Source organism: Anas acuta, chromosome 5, assembly GCF_963932015.1.
Source record: "Anas acuta chromosome 5, bAnaAcu1.1, whole genome shotgun sequence".
Lineage (NCBI taxonomy): Eukaryota > Metazoa > Chordata > Aves > Anseriformes > Anatidae > Anas > Anas acuta.
The window spans coordinates 4,232,805-4,251,998 of NC_088983.1; the positions used below are offsets into that span (position 1 = coordinate 4,232,805).

General features: G+C 45.7%; 1 protein-coding gene across 11 annotated transcripts in view; it reads left to right on the top strand.

The window, feature by feature from the left end:
- The window catches only part of KTN1 (kinectin 1), a 72,447-nt gene extending 53,584 nt beyond the window's left edge, over window positions 1-18,863 (top strand). For 5 of the 11 annotated variants that reach the window (XM_068682364.1, XM_068682368.1, XM_068682366.1 and 2 more), the window contains 13 exons: window positions 439-529; window positions 2,530-2,616; window positions 4,446-4,535; window positions 5,628-5,708; window positions 6,133-6,222; window positions 6,310-6,402; window positions 7,490-7,561; window positions 8,049-8,132; window positions 8,331-8,414; window positions 10,827-10,910; window positions 12,533-12,625; window positions 17,168-17,291; window positions 18,356-18,863. In XM_068682364.1, the coding sequence (XP_068538465.1) occupies window positions 439-529; window positions 2,530-2,616; window positions 4,446-4,535; window positions 5,628-5,708; window positions 6,133-6,222; window positions 6,310-6,402; window positions 7,490-7,561; window positions 8,049-8,132; window positions 8,331-8,414; window positions 10,827-10,910; window positions 12,533-12,625; window positions 17,168-17,291; window positions 18,356-18,360 (1,078 nt within the window). In that variant the 3' untranslated portion in view covers window positions 18,361-18,863. The remainder of the gene's footprint in view (window positions 1-438; window positions 530-2,529; window positions 2,617-4,445; window positions 4,536-5,627; window positions 5,709-6,132; window positions 6,223-6,309; window positions 6,403-7,489; window positions 7,562-8,048; window positions 8,133-8,330; window positions 8,415-10,826; window positions 10,911-12,532; window positions 12,626-17,167; window positions 17,292-18,355) is intronic. The other 6 variants (XM_068682369.1, XM_068682373.1, XM_068682371.1 and 3 more) reach the window with 3 other exon arrangements.
- Window positions 18,864-19,194: the final 331 nt, after the last annotated feature.

Sequence of the window (19,194 nt, forward strand, 5' to 3'; positions counted from 1 at the left end):
CTACACAAATTGCCACTGTCATGCTTTCTTTGCTGGCTGAATTATTTTTCTTTTAAGTTAAGTGACTTATAAATTGCGGACTAGGTGCTTGAAAAGGAATGCTTTTATTCAGCAGGCAATGCCTGTTTTGTGGCATTGTGTTAGCGTGGGCTGGCTGAGTTATCCTCGTCTAATGTGTTGCCTTTCCGTGGCCTTGATAAATGTGCGCAGATGCCTGTTGTAAGCAAACAACAGATTTACAATGGGCTTTGCTCCGACAGCCCACAGTTCACAGAGCAGTAGGAAGCAAACAGTGTTGCCAAGTAGTGAGAGCAGTTTTTCAAAGGGGGTATATTGCTAGAAGAGAAGGCAAGTTAGCATATGTGAAAGGGCAGCGCTGCTTCACTTGAAGTGTCTGAAATGTCTCCTGACTTGTTTGATTCTTTTTTGCCAATTCAGAGTTGCAGGGAAAGAGAAGGAAATCACCAGTCTGCAAAACGAGCTCGCCTGTCAGAGAAATGCTTTTGAGCAACAGAGGAAGAAGAACAACGTAAGAAAACTCTTCCCCCCCCTTTCCCTTCAGAAAACGGCAACCTTCCCCCAAAATTTCATGCACAACACTTCTCTCAATGCCTAGGGTGCTCTGCTAAGAAATTTCTGATGATTGTCTGCCATGCTGTGTCCTCTGGACACTCCTCGTTTTTCTTGGGAGTGAATAAGCATCCTGTAGTGCTCCAAGTTTTGCCAGCTCCATGACTTGCTGAATTGATGAGAGGGAGGGGACTGGCTGGAGGACACATCCTGCAGCAAGTTCTCAGCCTTGGATTCTGCCTCGTCAGCCCTGTTCAGAAACGTGTCCTTTCCCAGGGGAAGGAGAGGGGGTTAGGGGAGGGAGGGTGGGAGGATGAAAGGGCTGTGCTCTGCCCGACTTGTGTTTGTCGTGCGGGTACAAGGGAGGAGGCACTACCTTCAGGGCTCTCAGATCTGCCTCTCCCCACTCCTGGGAGCGGATAATCCTGCTCTTCTGTGGGAGGCAGCGGGCAGTCAGCCTTCCTTTGCAGCAGCCACTGACGGTGTGCTACAAGTTGTTGGTGGGTGAAATAGAGAGGGTATCTTCCACTAGAGATCTCTGAAGTGCCTCCATGTAACACATGTGGAGGGCAGGAGAATGGCATCTTTAAATTTGATGGAAGAAACCTGTTAGAATACAGGGGTTTGGCTCACTTCTCTCTCCTCGATAGCCTATAAAACCCGCTGAATACCACGCAATGTGCCTTATTGCTTAAAAGTGAGATGATATAAGTAATGCACACAAGGAAAACATTGAGATTGTGTGTTGCTTTTGAGCAAGTAGCATTGCTTAAGAGCTGAAAGAAAGTAGGGGGAAGGTGGCTGGGCCTTAGAAAAGAGGTGAGCTGGAAAGGTAGAACTTGTGTGCTTCCTACGGGCTCCTTTCCAGAGGAGCTGCAAGGTCGCAGTGCCCTTCGTGGTGCAAGCACAAACCTGGTTACTGACAAAGGCACACAATATTTATAGGTCCCAGCTTGCCACACTGCAATTTTATCCAATTTTGTTTTTTTTTAGGCTGTGAAACAGCTCTTAGGACAGGCAGGTAGTACAAGGAAATGGTTAAGAAAAGCCTGTGTAGGTATGTGCTAGGATTCGGATGCCTCTCAGAAACAGTCCCTCGCTGAGGCAGGTTGCTCTGAGGGTTTGGAGGAAGAGGAAAAAAAAAAAAAATCCAAGTCCCAAGCGCTGTAATCTCCTCCCCACGAGGCCCACGGTCCTTCCTAGAGAAGAGCTGTAAGGCATTAACTTTTCGTGAGAGCTCTCAGCCCTATAACTGCGCTGCCTTGTGGAGTACACGTTTGATGACCTTGCCAAGAAAGACGCAGCACGGCGCTGCCTTGCTTCCCTGCTGGTCTGGTGAAAAACCCCAAAGCCTTCCAGGAGGGCACTGGTGAGCCACCCAGGGTTTTCTCTGGGCACAGCTGTGTGGGTAGGTGCTGCGAGCAGAGGGCCCTGAGCTTTGTGTTCCTGCAGTCAGCCCTGGCTTAGTAGGTTCGTGCTCAGGCATCAGGATCTGCGCGGGCAGATCCGGCTGCACCATCAAGGGCATAAATGTGTACACCTCCATGTGTATTCGGGTTCACGCTGGGTTCTGCAATGCGACATGCCTAACACTCTGTCGTGTAATCTGTGGTTTGGTGTCTGTGTTTCTCACTACTTTTGGAAACTTCCCTCTCTCTTCTTACAAGTGCAGTCAAAGTGTGGGGTCGCTAGCACGGTAGCTCTGCAGCCCAGTAGCTCTGGGATCAATTTTGGTTATGGGGGCAGGTTGGGGAGAAATTGGCACTATTTCATTGGACCTCTTTGAACATGACACTTGTTTTTTGCTCGTGTATGTCATCCTACCCAGCAAAATCATCCCGCAGTAACCAGCATTTAAATGCAAATGGTGGAGTGTGATGCAAAATATATCTCTGAAGTAAAAGTGGAAACGGTTTCAATATTGGCTGAACTGAAATCATTCTTTCTAAAAATGATTAGGACCTTCGGGAGAAAAACTGGAAAGCAATGGAGGCATTGGCATCAACTGAAAAATTGCTGCAGGACAAAGTGAACAAGACTGCCAAGGTTGTAATGTTAACTGCTAGAAACGATACGTTAAGCTAGAAGCAGATCTGCAGCTGTTTTTTTTTAAGTGGAATGGAGGCATTTTAACTTTTACTGCAGTTTAAATACAGTCTGTTCTGAGTGATCATTCATATACTCTCACCTCTGCTTCTCCCTGTCGTCTTCAGGTTTCTTTTTATTTTTTTTAATCCTTAATTTGTGGGCATGCTGACTTTTGATTTGTTTGCATAATTGTTAGAGCTGTCGTGAATCACTTTGTGAGGAGTTCTGGAATAAAAACCGCTGGTGAGCAGCCTGCTTTCATCTGTTGGGCTTTCTCTGTGCTTGAATAAATTTATTGGCCCCACGTAGAATTAGAACTAGATTATTATTTCAAAACCTGGGAACTCCTCAGGAAAACTATGTCACCGCAGTTGTGAATTTCCTCCTTGAAACTATTTGAAGCTTGACAGGTCCCGTCAAACCCAATGCTTAAAATGACACGGGGCACGGATTGCTCTGGAAGGAGCTTGCATTTGTTATGAGCATGACTTTGTGCTAATTGTCACCGTGCAGAATTCACTGTGCATCAAAATAATTTTAAAAACAGGAGGCAGGTAGCCAGGAGCAGACGAGCTCTAGTTTGGGGCTGCGTGTCTGTGTTTGGGAGACGTCTCTGCTCTTTGCTCAGCCCTGTGTTCAGGGAGTTTGTGTACCTGCTTTTGCTGTGTGCTAACGCTTGCCTGCTTTCTCTTGCAGTCCGAAGACTTCATTAAGCAGCCATTTGCCACTTACTGGTGGCTTCTGAATTGCTGAAAACTAACGCACCTCGCACAGCGTCACAACCTAATGTGTCTCCTGTCCGTTTTTGTCTCTGGATCCCAACCTACTAATGCCACCGATCTCTTGCAGCAGAGGAACTCAGAGCAGTAACACAGTCAAAGGAAAACAAATACTAGCAATGGATGCTTGCTGGAAGCTGCCTTTGAGCAGGGGTTAGGTTTTCTGCACTTAAACTCATGCAGGAGCCTGGCTGAGCAGTGGGGTATGCCTAAATAAACCCACCTGCCACAAGCACAGCAAGCAAGTGTCCTGTGGCTGCTCTGCTCTTAATGCTAGATAAATTGTAAAGGAACAAGGGATAAGGGATGCCCCTTGGCTCTTTGTATGTCCATTTGCAGAGCAATGACAAAAAAAAAAAAAGATTTTCACACAGCTCTAATAATTATTTCCCATGTCATCCAACTTGGAGGAGGAGGATGTAAGGGTCTTCCTGTTAAGCACTTAATTAGAAGTAATATTTAGAAGATAGTCTTGCTTTCTTGGCCTGGTTCAAATGTGCATTAACACAAAGTTTACTTTTGACTTAGTAATTCTCCATCTTTTATGTGGTGATGTTAATTTATGGTGACTTTTCCTCCGAAAATAGTTCCTAAAAGTGTGTTTTTAAAAAAAAACAAACAACTGATTGACCCAACTTGTTTTTGAGGTTGCTCAACTGAAGTGGAAGTGTTGGTGTGATCTGTGGGTACAGTCACTCAGCACCCTGTAGTTTGTGTTGTGCTGTGAACAAATGAACGATGGTGTAAGTGCTCCACGAGCAGGCTAGATTGGAGGAGATCTTAATGAAAAAAAGCTTAAAAGTGTGAACAAATGCGAAGGCCAAATTCTGAAGCAATTTGCTGTCAATTTTGGAAGTAATTTAGTGACAGTTCTAGAGCCTATAGAGCCTTTTCTCAGTTCAAACTTCCTTTCTGGGTTAAACAAGTTTGCTGTAGGTGTAGAAGAGGCTGTTGCCTTGTCTGTGGAGCGTGTTGCCCAGTTTCATGTGAGCTGTTTTCTTGCTTTAGGAGAAGCAGCAGCATCTGGAAGCTGCTGAAGTGGAGACCAGAGAACTACTCCAGAAGCTGTTCCCGAATGTCTCGCTTCCTACTAACGTGGTAAGAGAAGTCTCCATCCCATACAGCTGGGGAGCTGGGGTCCCACTGTGCTGGCAGCCCGCACCACATCCCTGCGGTCTGCTGCTCCCCAAGGGTTTTCCAGTGGGAGGCGAATGCTTTCTGCTGCTGATACCCATAACTGCCAGCAGAAGAGAGGCAGAGCTTAACTATTTTGAGAAAAGTGTTAGTTTTTCTTTCTTTTTTTTTCTTTAACCTCCCTAACATCTGTCTCACCTGCCTGTGTTACTGTGTCTCTGAGATGGTAAATTTTCAGGGCAGATAAAGTCTGCTGTGTGTTTGCTCGCTGTCTGATGGGATGGGTATCAGTCTTCTTTGCCTGACAGGCAGATCTTTACTGGCCTCTCTTTTCTGAGGGGATGCTCTGCCTTGCTGCCAGCTGATACAATTCAGAAGGCTTTGTGTTGTTCCCAGAGTTCCTTTGAAAGCCACTACCTTCCAATTTTATGTTCTCAGTGGCTTTCAGTTGTTTGCAAACAAAGTGCAGTGGGCTTGTGTGGGTTAGACTGTGTGAATGATGTAAAGCAAGGCTATAGAAAGTGGGGGTCTGTGTGATTTGTAACATCTAGAGGTTTTAAATATTCATTTTTAAAAGTATTATCAAATGAATACTTTTATATCCTGAAGTTAGTCTTGTGATGAACTAGAAAGTCCTTCAAAATGGCTGTTTGTGTAAGGTTATAAAGCAGTCTCCGTAGTGAGGTTTCCAGAATTACGCGGCAAGTGTCTGTTTTAATGGTTCAGAGACTTTTGGAAAAACTTTCCTTGAGTGTTGAAATAGTTATCAGAGAACCCTGACAATTGCAGGGAGACCTCAGTGACCCAGCTGGATTTTAGTGCTTCCAGGCCCCTGTGAACTGTGTCTGCCTCGTAACTCTGTGCTCCTGGATTGTTGCCCGTTGACTGTCTGCTGCGTACAGTAATAGCTGAACAACTGCTGTCAGGCTGCTGCTTAGCTCATGGGAACTGGGGGACTGAAACACTGCTCCGTAAGCCTGCAGCTGGGAGACAAATGTCCTCGAGATAAATTGATTGAGGTTACTTGGAGCTCTAACTGAATGCGTTTCCCAACAGAGTCACAGTGAATGGATATGTGGATTTGAAAAGATGGCTAAGGAGTATTTGCGAGGGGCTTCAGGATCCGAAGATGTCAAGGTAAGCACAAACAGTGGACAACTTCCTTGTGCATGGCATGGCATGTTCCCTCGTACACATCTCACAAATTGTGCTCAGGATTGAAGTTCAAATTGGTGAACAGGCGATGAGATAATTGTTTTACAGCTACTTGCATAATGTATATTGGAAATACATTTGTGTTTTTGAAAAGGACCTTGTGGAGTTGTGAAAACATTAATCACATTCCAAATGCCTGTTCCCTCTTTCAAGTAACCGGGTTGGTTTTAGGCAATGTGGAGTTACTGCAGTAACTTGTGAACGTTGCACTTGCTTCTGGCATCCTTGTACGGGCTGGAAAGAAAGACCTGCCAATGGGAATGCCATCAACTTGCTATTTGAAATAAATAATAGGACTTAAATCTTCAGCTGAGGTTCAACTCTGGTCCCCTTTCTGCTTTCACAGGCTATGGAGCAGAAGTTGAAGGAGGCTGAGGAGATGCACATACTGTTGCAACTGGAGTGTGAGAAATACAAATCAGTTCTGGCAGAGACGGTAAGCAGAATGCCTGGTCACCTGTGCCTTGTGATGTTGTAAGCTGCCTTTATTCTGCTGTAAGCTTTCAAACCACACTCTTTTTAGGAGGGGATTTTACAAAGGCTACAGAGGAGTGTGGAAGAGGAAGAAAGCAAATGGAAGATAAAAGTTGAAGAATCACAGAAGGAACTTAAACAGGTATTTCTGAAGACCTGTTTTTTTCAGTAGCCAGGCAGTTTCTGCTTGAAGTAGCAGAAGGTGTTTGAGAGCCACAAAGGCTGGTGTAGAACAGTGCTGGCTGCCTGGTTTGATGTGTGCATGACCAGCGGATGAAAAAGGTGAAGTCTGCAACCAGTATAATAGGAACTACTCCTCCTTATAGCAGAAGAATTTTTCTGCTGCAATACTTTGTTTCATGCTAAGAGTGTCCATTAATGTGCCCAAGAATATAATTTTATCATCCTGGCAGCTCAAATTGTATTTCTGTTAGGCATCTGTTTTTTTTCAAGTCCATTTGTGAACAGATACAGATTCTTTGTACTAAGGTTTAAGTATCATATAATCATAACTATTTTTTTTGAAGCTGTTAAAATAGCACTTAATCCATTATGGTCAACTAATTACACTTGAAATTGCTTGCAAAGCTTTCCTTTTTAGGAGGGCTCCATTGCTAGCACAAGTAGCAAGAAAAAAGACTTTTATGTTTCTTTCCTCGTCTGGAGTTAAAGTAGGTCAAACTGTGTTTTTGAAAAAAATGTATTTCTAAAGTACTTCTGCTTAGCAAATTTGATTGCTGGAGCATGAGCCCGAAGCGAACATACAGATGATTTATAAACCTCTTGTTTGAGGGTCTTATAAAAAAGTCTCTCAGCTCGTGAACTATAGATGTGCTACCATCTGCTGTACTTGCACAGTCTGTAATAAGGCAAAATATGCTGGTTTTAGCTACGTGTAGTTCATGAATGGAAATATCTTTCCTAGTCATTTAACGGGGAAGGCTATTTCCTACCATGACTGAAGGACAGCTGGCTTTAGTCCTTATATCCCAAATTTTTTGGGCATCTAGGCTCTAAATATATGTCAGAACTTCTCATGTTGGGATGAAGTAGGAAAGCGTCATAATGGAGACTCAGTACATTAAATTGAGTGAGCATCTTATTTTATTCAGTCACTGGTTTTTATCATCCCTAATATTTTTTGAATCATAGAAGCAAGTCTGTGTGTATATGGAGAGTTTTGTTTTACACCAACTAAACGATGTCTTTATCTTTCTTGAAAACTGCAGATGCGCTCTTCAGTCCTTTCCTTGGAGCACGAGGTAGAGAGGTTAAGAGAAGAAATCAAAGAAGTCGAAACTGTACGTGCAGGTGTTTTTCTCTTTGAAGCTTTTTGTTATTCAAAACATGATTTAATCTTGGGCTGTGAATCTGCACTTACTGGGCCTTCTCTCATGCAAGTAGCGCAGCTTGTGTTGTAGGTCAAGCTGAGCCTTTTGGCCCGTGTTTTTAAGAAGCATAGATGCAGAGTACTGGAAATCATCCTGTTTTTACTTCAGTACTCATCCACTGGATTGCTATTTCTGGAAAGTGGGGCCCTTTCTTTGGGATGAGACCAAGCAGTTTACCAACAAGCAGATATATCAAAGTAATTTGGGGCTTGATTCTTTTTATTTTTATCTTTTGAAGTCTAACAGTTTAAATTGGTGTTGTGCAATCAGGTTTGAAAAGTTCTTTAAAAGTCATCTATTATTTGATAGAAATTCACAGCTAATAATAAACAAAGAAAATGGTACTGCAAGGAAGACATTGAAAATGTCTGTTTTAACTCTGTTTTTCTGTTTCTAGCTTAAAAAAGAGAGAGAACATTTGGAAAGTGAACTAGAAAAGGCAGAAATAGAGCGATCTACTTATGTTTCAGAAGTCAGAGAGGTAAACATAATTGACCAGACTGTCCTTTTTCTTTTGTTTGGTTACCAGTTGGCTGGCAAACTAATCTAACGCTTAGCCCCTGCGGCTGAGGGGTTTATATGCTTGTGACCTTAGGGTAGAGCAACACACTAATAACTGAGCAGAAGAAAAGCGGGCATCCTAAGGAGACAAATCCTAAAACTCTAAACTTCATTTCAGCTCAAAGATCTGTTGACTGAGTTGCAGAAAAAACTTGATGATTCATATTCTGAAGCAGTAAGACAGAATGAAGAGTTAAATTTGGTAAGAAGCTTGTTCTCCGCTGGGCAAAAACTAGACACCCAGCATACTTACGAAGCGGAGACTTTATTCCAAATCCTGTCTGTTCTGCTAACCTCTTCAGCTTGATATTTTTGTCCATTGCAATCATTTATGTAGTCTGACTTTTACAATTTGTCTCTTTCTCTGCTCCTAACAATAGCATGTCTGGTTCTTAAGACTTTGGAAAAAGTCTTCAGGACTTTCATACCTGAAACTTCTTGAGAATCAACAGTGTAGGCGTAAGGAACTGCAAATGTAATGCCCTCGGAGCAGCAAAAGTTGTGCTCTCATCAGTTGAATTTGAGGATTATTCTCTGGTTGTTCTTCCCAAAGCTTTGGAGGGTGTACCTGTGATAACTGTGCTCTGACTGCACGGAGGCTTTTCCATCCTTCTCTGTACATGCAGCAATGGGTCCAAAACAACAAAACAACATTAGATTAATTCAGAGTACCCAGCCATTTGGCAGCTGGCATTCTGCTGTGGCTGAATAGCTGTTCTGGCTTGTGGCATGCACCACGTAAGCATGCTTGGCTAGAAATGCTCTCCAGCCAATAACGCTCATGCTCCAGGTTTTCTCAAGAAGCAGTTGGATTAACTGAGGCCAGACCTATAGGCCCCCAAATGCATGGTTTTCCAATTTGAGTCTTTTCACTTCTCATTTGCTTCAGTGGCTTTTTTTCCGAGGCTGCAGCAGTCAGGTCCTTCCTCTACTTGTGCTTGAACAGTGCTTTCATTGTGCTTTTGAGCCGGAATCAGGGAAGGTTGTTTGTCACCGTGTCTTTGGGTTTTAGGGTAGTTGATGGGATAACCTGTCACTGCAGGCTGAGCTGCTGATCTCACCAGGGTACCGCTGCTAATGTAACTGGGTTAAAATAGTTGATATAAAAAAAAAAAAACCAAAACCCACAACCCTAACACAATCTACTTAAGTTTAATCGTATGCTTGGCAAGTCTAGTACAGCTCTGATTAGCATCCTTCCTCAGCAACCAAAGCCTCTCGTTTTGAAAGCAAGGGAAATGGGAATTGAATGCATATCTTAAAGTTAATCAGTAAACGCCAACCTCTCGAATATAAGAGGCAACAATCTATTATGCCTGTAACAACAAAAGCTTAAAAAGCTGAGCTCCCTGCTAGGGCAGCTTGACTCTGCAATCTGATGCTGCTGCGCTGGCTGGAGAGTGAGGAGGTGGCAAACGAGTACCTCTATGCAAATGGCTCGGGAATGCTGTCCAGTGTATGAGGTTTTTTTTTTTTTTTTTCAGGAGGCTGGGAGATAGAAATTTGGGAAATACATTTTGAAATCCCATCTAATTTATGAAGTGAGCAAGGAGAGAGAAACAGATGCTGCAGAGGAGCTCAACGGTGCTTCTCCAGACGTAGCAAACCAGCACCCGTTAGTACAGGTGCTCCAGAAGGGGAAACCTTCCGTGCATGAGACAAATGTAATGCAGAGGTTGGGAACTAGTGAGAATTTGGTACTCTGAGTAGCCTATTGTTCACTTCTTTAATCCCCTGCTGGCTCCCAAGAAGATTGACAGCAGGAAGAGTGAACATTAGCACAGTGCACTTCAGAGTCACAAATCCAACAGAATTGGCACTCAAGCTTCTTGTTAGTGTTCCTATTTGAGGCTCACGCCTTAAGTGCTGTGGCTCATTCTGTGTGCTGTGTTGAAGAGCAATCGAAATATTCTTTAAAAAAAAAAAAAAATGTTTACATCCTTTCTTTGGAAAGCTGTATTTTAAGGGCAGCCGGTAGAAAGTATTCGTCCCACTTGACTGAAATAGTTTCACTTCTTGGGCTGAATCTAAACACGATCGACAACTTAATATACCCCTGTCAGTGATTCATTCCTTGATGTGACATTAGCAGACTGGTTAAGTCAACGGAGTTGTAACAAGTGGTGCTTCATTAAGATGACAAGTAGAGGGGTGGTTGTTGTTGTTGTTGTTTTTAATTTATTTGGCAGTAAGGTGACTGTTTAGCTTGAATTAATAAGATGACAGTCTACGTTTTGGCATATTTACCAAGAATTAAGTTGAAGTCTTGACTGACTTGTGATAGGAGTGCTTGGAGAGGCTTACATACACTCAGTATTGCTAATAGTCTTCCTGGCAATATAGCCTCAAAGTTGAGACCAGTTGTAATCAAGCTGATTCCAACCATGTCTTTTCTTCTGTAGTTTCCATTCTTTACATTTGTCTTCACAGATGGAATCTCTCTTCCTTGACTGTCCTTGTAAACCTCATCATATATGTTGACTAATCAAGTGCGTGCAGTAACTTTTAGTAATCTCGCTCCCTTTGCAGTTCATGTGCACTGGGTTAATCCAGGGGAAAGACAAATTAAATCTGCGTGTGTGTAAAACTGATTTTTTTTGTTACTATTTTGCAGCTGAAAACACAGTTAAATGAAACACTATCAAAACTCAAAGTCGATCAAAATGAGAGGCAGAAGGTGGCTGGTGACTTGCCAAAGGTAAGCAGAGACCCTTATGAGATGCAGATCTTCAGTGTTACTTGAGTCATCAGGATCTCTAGTTTTTAAAATGCTGGGAAACTTCTTGAAAATGCCTCTTGTCTGTGATGCTTGTATGCCAGCAGGAACAAGTGGTGATTTGGGGCTGACAAATAATTCTTTAAAGAAACCCAGCCTAATAAATATCCCGTCCCACAGCCCTCCACCCACATCAGAGCCTGAAGCTTTTAAATCCCAACTGGAACGGCAGTGGTTACAAGTTGGCTAACAAACCTCCTGCCCATTTGCACATGGTTGCCATCTCCTGGGCTACAGCCAGTTGGTAGATCTTTAACATTAGCTCTAAGGAAGCTCGATGGGACAAGCACGTGGGGTTACCTCTGCTTTTCCTCAACGAGTGGGAAATCTTTAAGTATATGAGGTCTCAGTGCTGTCACCCCAGAAATGAGCCTCTCATGGGAGAATTGATACACAGAGACAAGAATAGGCTGCAGAGAAGCTGAGGTCTGGCTTCAGCATTTACACCACCTTGTTCCTTCAGTGAGGCTGCTTTCTTAGCCACAAGTATAACATGAAACTGGGAAGGAATCAGTGGGCCAGTGGGGTTGTTGGCAGGATGTTCTTGGTGCCCTGGTGATGTGTTTGCTTGTGGAAGCTGGGCTGTTGTCACAGGGCAGCTTGAAGAATGGTTAGTGGGATATAAAACACCTCTGTTGCCATCTCCTGGTCCATCTCCTGGTATTTGGAGATGAGAAGAGGGTGTGAAGCAGAGGATGGAGGTGAGTTTCTCCTTAAAGGTGAGAATAAAGTCCTGGAAAGAGGAGAGCACTCTGCTTGTGATGGGAAGCAGAGGAAGAAAGCAAAACAGGGTTTGCTCTGACCAAACTGTCAAGCAAGGGGGAGATTTTCCCGCAGTGCTTTGAGATGTGATTCCACAAGGTTAGTTTGTGTTCATCAAAAACAACGGCTGGATGAGAAATTCAGCTGTGTAGCTCAGCAAGGGGGACAAAAAAAGGAAGGGGGAAGCAGATGCACTGCAAGGAAATGGGGCTGGGTTCTTGCAGGGCTGGAGGGGGAGAGCTGTTGCTGGGGTAGGAGGCAGGCTGTCTAATAGGACGGGGACAGATGATCACAAGCTCTGCAGGAAGTGAAGACAAAGGAGATCTGCTGTGATAGCGTTGAAAACACTTTGCTCAGGACAGTTATGCTGGATGTTGACATATGAAGCGAGCAGTGCTGATGTCCCTGGTTCAGGGTGTGCTGTGTGTAAATGAAGATCTGCAATCTGGCTTCTAGAGACCTGCCTGTGCTGCTGCTGCTCTCACGTGGGAAAAAAAAATGTGCAATTTTTTACCTAATAACTTGACACGAGACTATTAGAGCTTCCCCACAGAATTGCTTTTAAAATGCAGGCAGGCTGACACTTGGCGCACTGATTGTAAGGAGACATGTCAATCTTGGCAAATGTGTTGGTCCCCTGAGCAAATTTGGCATAAAACACATTTCCTACTGAACAATGATTTCCTGTCTCTAGCATTGCTCCTAGAGAGTTGGGGGTTCGCTTCTCAGCCTTTGCTAATTGTTCTCTCCCTTGTTCTTTTTTCTCTTTTCCCACCCTACAGGCCCAGGAGTCCTTGGCATCTCTTGAGAGAGAAATTGGCAAAGTGGTTGGGGATGCCAACGTTATTGAAAACAGCGACGTTCGCACAGACTCGGTGAGTGTTTCTCTCGAGACCGTACTCAGGGGCAGCACAAATTTCCTGCTAAGAGTGAGCTTTGGGAAGTCACGTCTTGCTTAGAAATGTGCTGCTGATGGGAAGATTGAGGCTTGATGAAGTTTCCTGTCCTGGAGCTGTATCCCAGGGATGCTGACCTTGTTCTAAGCACCAGGAGTTTTGCTGTCATCTGGATTGTGACTTCCTGCCATGGCTCAAATTTGCAAGGAGGAGGGGGAGAGGTTCTGGACATGAGATCTGCACTGCCAAGGGTTGTTGGTTTGGTTTGGGCAAAAGTGGGAAGAGTTCAGGGAAGATACCCAGACTCCTTCCTTCAAGAAAGGAGGCTAAAAATAAATCTGATTACTAACTAAGCTAAAAATTTTAACTGATGGGTTGGCATGTGTAAAGGGGCTGCAGGATCTGGAACTGGGGGAACTCTGTCTACGGTGGTTTCTTCCTCATGCTGGTGGGTAACCACCTGTCCCTGTGGGTTACTCCCAGAGTGCTGGCCCTAAAAAGACACCACCTGTACGAGCGGCTGAGTCCTGGCTTTGTAGCAGGGCTTCCCCATCCCTGGAAACAAGAGCTTTCACGTCAGCTTCAGAACAGCTTTGCAGAAGGCAGCTGGGGAGGCTGAAGCAGATGTCTTCCCAGCACATTTTGCACAGCTAAGTGGTGTCAATGGAACTCATTACCCGTTTCCTTCTGATGGATCGAGTGGAAGGAAACGCTGTCATTTGAGGGGGGAGACGAGTGCTTGCTGGTAGGACAAATAATTTATATCGACTGCTTTAGCCACTGAAAATAAGTAGTTTCATCAGCTGGAAGAGGAAGCCAGGAGTCCTCTAAGGAGCACTGTAGAAAAGCCTTTGCCTTTGTAGTCGTTAGCAGAAATGAAATGTCTTTCCCAGAGCGATCAGTCATGGATGCTGATCGACCTCTGTGTTGTGGGCTGACCACAGCAGAGCCAGAGACGCAGCTGGGCTTGCGAAACCGCTCACGGCCCAGCCCTGTGAGCTGCTTTCCTGGAAGGGAGGTGAGGTATTTGTGGCCAGCAGAAGGCCAGACGGTGCCAGGTGGGTGCTCTGGGTCTGGCTGCAGCAGGACGGAGAGGAAAAGCCCTCCTCACGTCGGTGACAAACTGCTTGCCCTCTGCTCTGCCTTCCTGGTGGCCTGCCTTCGGGACTGATGCTATGGATGGATGGAGGTGCTAAAAAGGCAGGTGCAAGGTTTGGGGCAGGGTAATAATACAACCAACCATGGTTGAAATCCCTTGTTCTGCCCATTCTCTCTCTTCGTGGAGCTCTCCCAGCTCAGTGCAACCTCTTTGGATGCTCACCCACCGTAAACAAGCAGCGAGCACATCTCAAAGCTCCTCAAACATCCCTGGGCTGTCCCCCAACAACTGCCACAGCTGGAAATAAACCCCCAGGAGCGTGGTGGTACAGCCTCAGCCATGGCATTTCACAGCTGGAGGTGCTGGCAGACCCTCAGCTAGGTGCTGTTAGATCTGCCCTGCTGTGGCCGGAGCTCGTTAGTTCTGGTTTTAATCCCTTGAGCCTTGCACAACCCCCCTGGTTCGTGGATTGCTCCCCTATAGCAGTGTGGGAGCCCCATCCAGGCTCCTCCTCCAGAATATCTATTGCTTTATTCTGGGAAATGTGGAAAAAACACTCCTAATAAACCTATAATTAAGCCTTCATTAGTAGAAATCTTAATTGTCTAAACAGGTAGCCATCGGCAGAGGCTGAAATTAGAACGTTCTCTCCTTCTCTAAACCCATTTTGCTGCTTTTTTTTTTTTTTATATAAAAAAAAGAAAGCTGTCTCCCCGGAAGCCTAAAAACCTAGCTTAAAATAGCTCGCCGATTAAAAAAGAAAGTCTTCCAGCCACTTCCACCTAGCAACAGTGCCTTTTTTTTCCTCCTGAAGGACCTGAAAACACATGCTCGCAAACGAGACTATTAGTTCCTTCTGGGGACTAGACCCAGCCCCCAAAATTCAGAAATGATGCTTGCGTAAACCCTCAGACACTCGGTGTTTTCTTTAGATTCCTTTTCTTTCTATTTAAAAATAGAGCATTTGGGTTTTCTAATCAGCCTCCTTGTCACTTGTGGGACTGGATGATGACTAAAGGCTGCCTTTCAGTGTGCTGTAAGGAGGTCGTTTATATTCAGCAGCTCTCCTCGGTGGTGAACTTATTTTGAGGATTATGTGCCATCTAACGTGCTTTCTTCCCCAAATCTGTGTGAAACGCCCTGTCCTCGGAAATGGGAGGTGCTGTACATGGAGAGCATGGCAGGGCTGAATCCGTCAGCTCGATGCCTGGCAGTAGGGACATGGGAATTGCAGAGGACCCCAGGAGATCTTCCAGACCTCTGCGTATCCAGGGGATTTGGGGCTGTGTGTGCAAACATCAGGCGGCTTAAACAGAGAGGGCAAATGATGCTTCAGCACTGGCCCCATAAGGCAGCCTCACAGCCCTGGGTTAACAGAAGCTGCTGTGTGTGTGTCTTTGGCCCAAATCCATCGATTGCTGGTCAGGATCGGGTCCCAGGAGAGCTGGGGATGTGCCTGTAACTCACGGGTAAACACCGAGCGGTGTTAGCGGAGCCACAAAACAGAGGGGAGGAGGAGGAAGGAGCGAGGAAAGGAGAGGAGGGGAGGGCTGAGGGTGAATGGAAAGGCTCCTTCATCGCTTCTGCTCGTGCTGGTTCCTGTAACACACACACAGTCCTATTGCCAGCACCATCGGCCAGTGCCACAACTCAGTCATTTGCTGTGATGCTAATTGCGTTTGCCTCTCCGCTTTCATCAACCTGTAGGAGGCTGTTAAGCAAATTCTCAGCCTTAACAGCCCTGATTTCCTACCTTAATAAGGGTGAGATGGGTTAAAGCTACTCTGATACAGATTCCCAATGATTTTTAGGGCAGAAAAATGATTTTTTTAGGGCAGTGGCGTGCGAGTGAGAGCTTGGCAATGCATCGCTCTGCTCTGCCTGAGCCCGCAGCGGTCTCCGTAATGGGGCAGGTGCTTGGGTTTGATTTACTGCCCTGTGCCTTGCAGCAGCTCTGCAAAAGTGGGAGCTGGGGAAGTGGCTCTCCGTGAACTCCCTCTAATTTCCCTTAAACCCCAGGGAGAGATTGGCACCGGCGTTTGCATCGGTCTCCTTCTGGCAGGCTGCTCTCAGCTGGTGCTGAGCGCTCGCAGAAATGTCTGTGCTCACACGGAGAGCTGGGCGCTTCTGCATCGCTGGCACCGAGGCAGATCTGCTGGTCTGTGGCTGCTGGATTGCAGAGGGAAGCTCTCCTGCAGGTGGATCTGAACGTGGAGCCCTTTGTGTGGCTCTGGAGGAGGTAATCAATGAGGGTAATAAAGCGGGGATTAGATCAGCGTTAGCGCAGCAAGAGTGGCTTTGGGGAGAAGGGCAGGCAGGAAGGGAAGAGTCTGTTTAGAGTTGTACCTCCCTATTAATATTAAACTGATGAGCTCCTTGTTTTTAAAGGAAAAAAAAAAATGAAGACACCAAGCTTGCTTTTCAGGAAACCAGGCTTCTAGCTCTGCGCAGCCCTTTTTTTGTGTCTCCATGCTGACTGGTGCCTACACTGCTCTGCCAGGTCCTTCTCCAAGCCTGGGTGCCCCTGGGAAGCAGGAATCTGCTGGGGGCTCGGAGCAGAGCAGGAACCTGTGGGAGGCCAAGGGGCAGAGCCAGTGTCCAAGGTCTGAGCCTGGACGGGAGTGCTGGTGCTGCAGTGTGGGCAGGGGAAGGTGTCAGCACTCACAGCTGGAGCTGCCTCGTGCTCGGTTATTATGTCCTGCTGAGGACAGGATCCCACAGAGGGCAGTAGACCTACAGATGAAAGGTTTCAGTGGCTCCTTCGGCTCCTTGAAAAGGGCACGGGACAAAAAAAAAATAATCAAAATGCAGGGACACCAGCCAGCTGTGGTTCCTGCTGACTTCAGCCAGTGATACACGTGCACCAGCCTGCTGAAATAACCACTGTCCACCTCTCCCCCGAGCTGCCTGCCTGCTCTCCCTGTCCAAACTAAACCTTTGGTGGTCTTTGGTGGTCCCGCAGCCACGCTGGTACAGCTGTGGGCTCCAACCATCCTCCCCACGGGGCCACCACCGCCGTGCTCAGCCACCTGCCTGATAACCCACACGCTCTCCTCAGCCTGGGGATTGGAGCACGGCTTGCAGGGACGCGTGGTGGTCACTTGGCATGGATTTGAGGCTGGACGAGCTGTGGTTAGGGACACAATTCCTGGAAGCAGTGAATTAATGCAGCCCTAAGGAGGGCAGGAGCTAGGGATCAGTGATTCTCTTACTGGTGTGTGTGGTGTGCAGGTAATCCCTTGGATTGGGAAATGGCTTCTTGCCTGTGAACAATGTTCTCTTTAAATGTGGCCATAACCCTCTGACTTACACGAATTGTTCCCATCTGTGCGAGGAGTTGTAATTTTATATGGAGGAGCTAATTCCAGACTTTCTTGGTAATTAGATTGTAAATGAGTTTTTAATGATTTTTCTTCTTCCAGGAATTGACTGATAAAAGACTAAATGTGGCGGTGAATCTTAACCAGGATGTAGGTCATCTCAAGAAGCTGCTCGTGTCAGTAAGCCAAATGCTGTCAAAGGGACGGGAACACTACCAGCTAGTAGGTAGGTGCTGCTGGTCCGCGATGGCTTTGTCCAGGTTTAATGAGCCAGGCGTTAAAACCTGAAACTGCCTACGTGCACCGCATCTAAATCTGCCAGTACACACCAGATTTATCCCTCTCTGGACCCAGACTTCATTTAGGTGGGACTAATTTCACACCCCATGTCCCTTTCTGGACATGTAACTCTTTATCCATCCCTTTCCACTGCTCACCACTCCATGCAGCAGACTTCCCAAAGTTTTTTCCCCACCAAAACACAACGCCTGTGCCTTGTTTCCTTCTTCCCAGTTATGTGAGCAAAGCGTCTGTGCTTCCATGCTCTGATCATTTTGGGATGGAGGATATCAAGTAACCTCACTGGGCTCCACTGAGTTAGCAGCAGTGGCTTGCTGTGGTCACAGCGATAATGAATATCTAAAGCAGCAGCCTGGCATGAACTCTTGATCCAATTACAGGCACACGAGCAAGGCTTTTATTTTAATATCCAGCCAGCTTTGAAACCTGGGCCTCAGTGGTTGACTTACATCATGCTGATAAACTTCTGAAAGGGCCCCAAGTTAGCTAAGGGTTGGGTAAGGGTGGTTCCTGGGACACTGAGCTTCCTCAGGAATCTGTGAGCGAGCCCTGCAAGATGAGCTGGAAGCAGCTCTGAAGGCGGGTTGTGAACTGCTCAATATGGGAGGCAGCAAAGTGTTGGCAGTGAGCGTGCAAGACATGTCAGAACTCCCTCTTAAACTTACTGAGGATGGCTTTTTTCCTAATTTAAGGGTTTTTTTTCTGCTCCTGCCTGTAAATACAGCATGGGCAGCCAGTACTAGGATGCTCATAGTGGATGAGGCTGGTTTTGTAGGGCTGCCTTGGGGTTGTGGGAGGTAGGTGCTGCCTGCATCCTGGCTTCTGTGGGGCTGATTTTGTTCAGCCTCCCATCAGTGCCAGGCTCATCACTGACCAGTGCTAACGAAGCTGCGGGTGTGAGCTGCTGAACTGCTGGCTGGGTGTGGATTTGCTTGAGTGCTCCCTCCCGAAAGTGCTGGGCTCACGTGGTGTTCTCTCTTTCTTTTGCAGAATGAAGTCACGGGGGAATCGCTGATTTGAGGATAGCAGAAGGCATTGTATTATATTTTGCCAAATTAAAGCCTTATTTATGTTTTCACCCTTTCTACTTCGTCAGAAACACTGAACAGAGTTTTGTCTTTTCTAATCCTTGTTAGACTACTGATTTAAAGAAAAAACCCAACTCTGTAGACACCTCCAGAGTTTAGTTTTATAATAAAAAGAAAACCTGTTTGGATAATTTGACCGTTACATTCCTGGAGAGACAGTAAACACGTAATCTTCTATCTTATTTTGCTCAATAAAACTTGTTCAGAAATCTCCAACACGGTAAAGTCACCAATGGGCTATAACATTTTAATACTGATGTTGTACACTGTTTTACTTAAATACATTTTTTGGGATTAGTTGCCTCTGACTTCAACCTCAAGTAAACACTCCTCTTTTTTTTTTTTTTTTGGTTGCTAATGTAATCAGTTTTTGTAATGGTGTCAGCAAATAAAGGGATGCTATTATTCGAGGTGTTTCTGTTCTTTTCATTGAGCTTGGAGGAAGCCTTCGGTTCTGCGTGAGGTTCTTAAATAAGCAGAATGAGATGTTCGTGCTGAGTTTTGGATAACACTCGAGGACGTGATTGTCTGAGGGAAGGCAACAAAACAGTTGGGGGCCAAAGCGAATTAATTGTAGAGGTAGAACGGTTCAAACTGCTCACCCTGAGCTTTTCATGCTCTTGCTTTTGTGTTCTTTTTGTTAATATTTTGTTCTTCTGGCACACAGCCCCCTTGACCAGACAGAAGGCTGAGATGTTTCATCCTGACAAGGACTCGGTGGTTTCCTGGATGATGCAAATC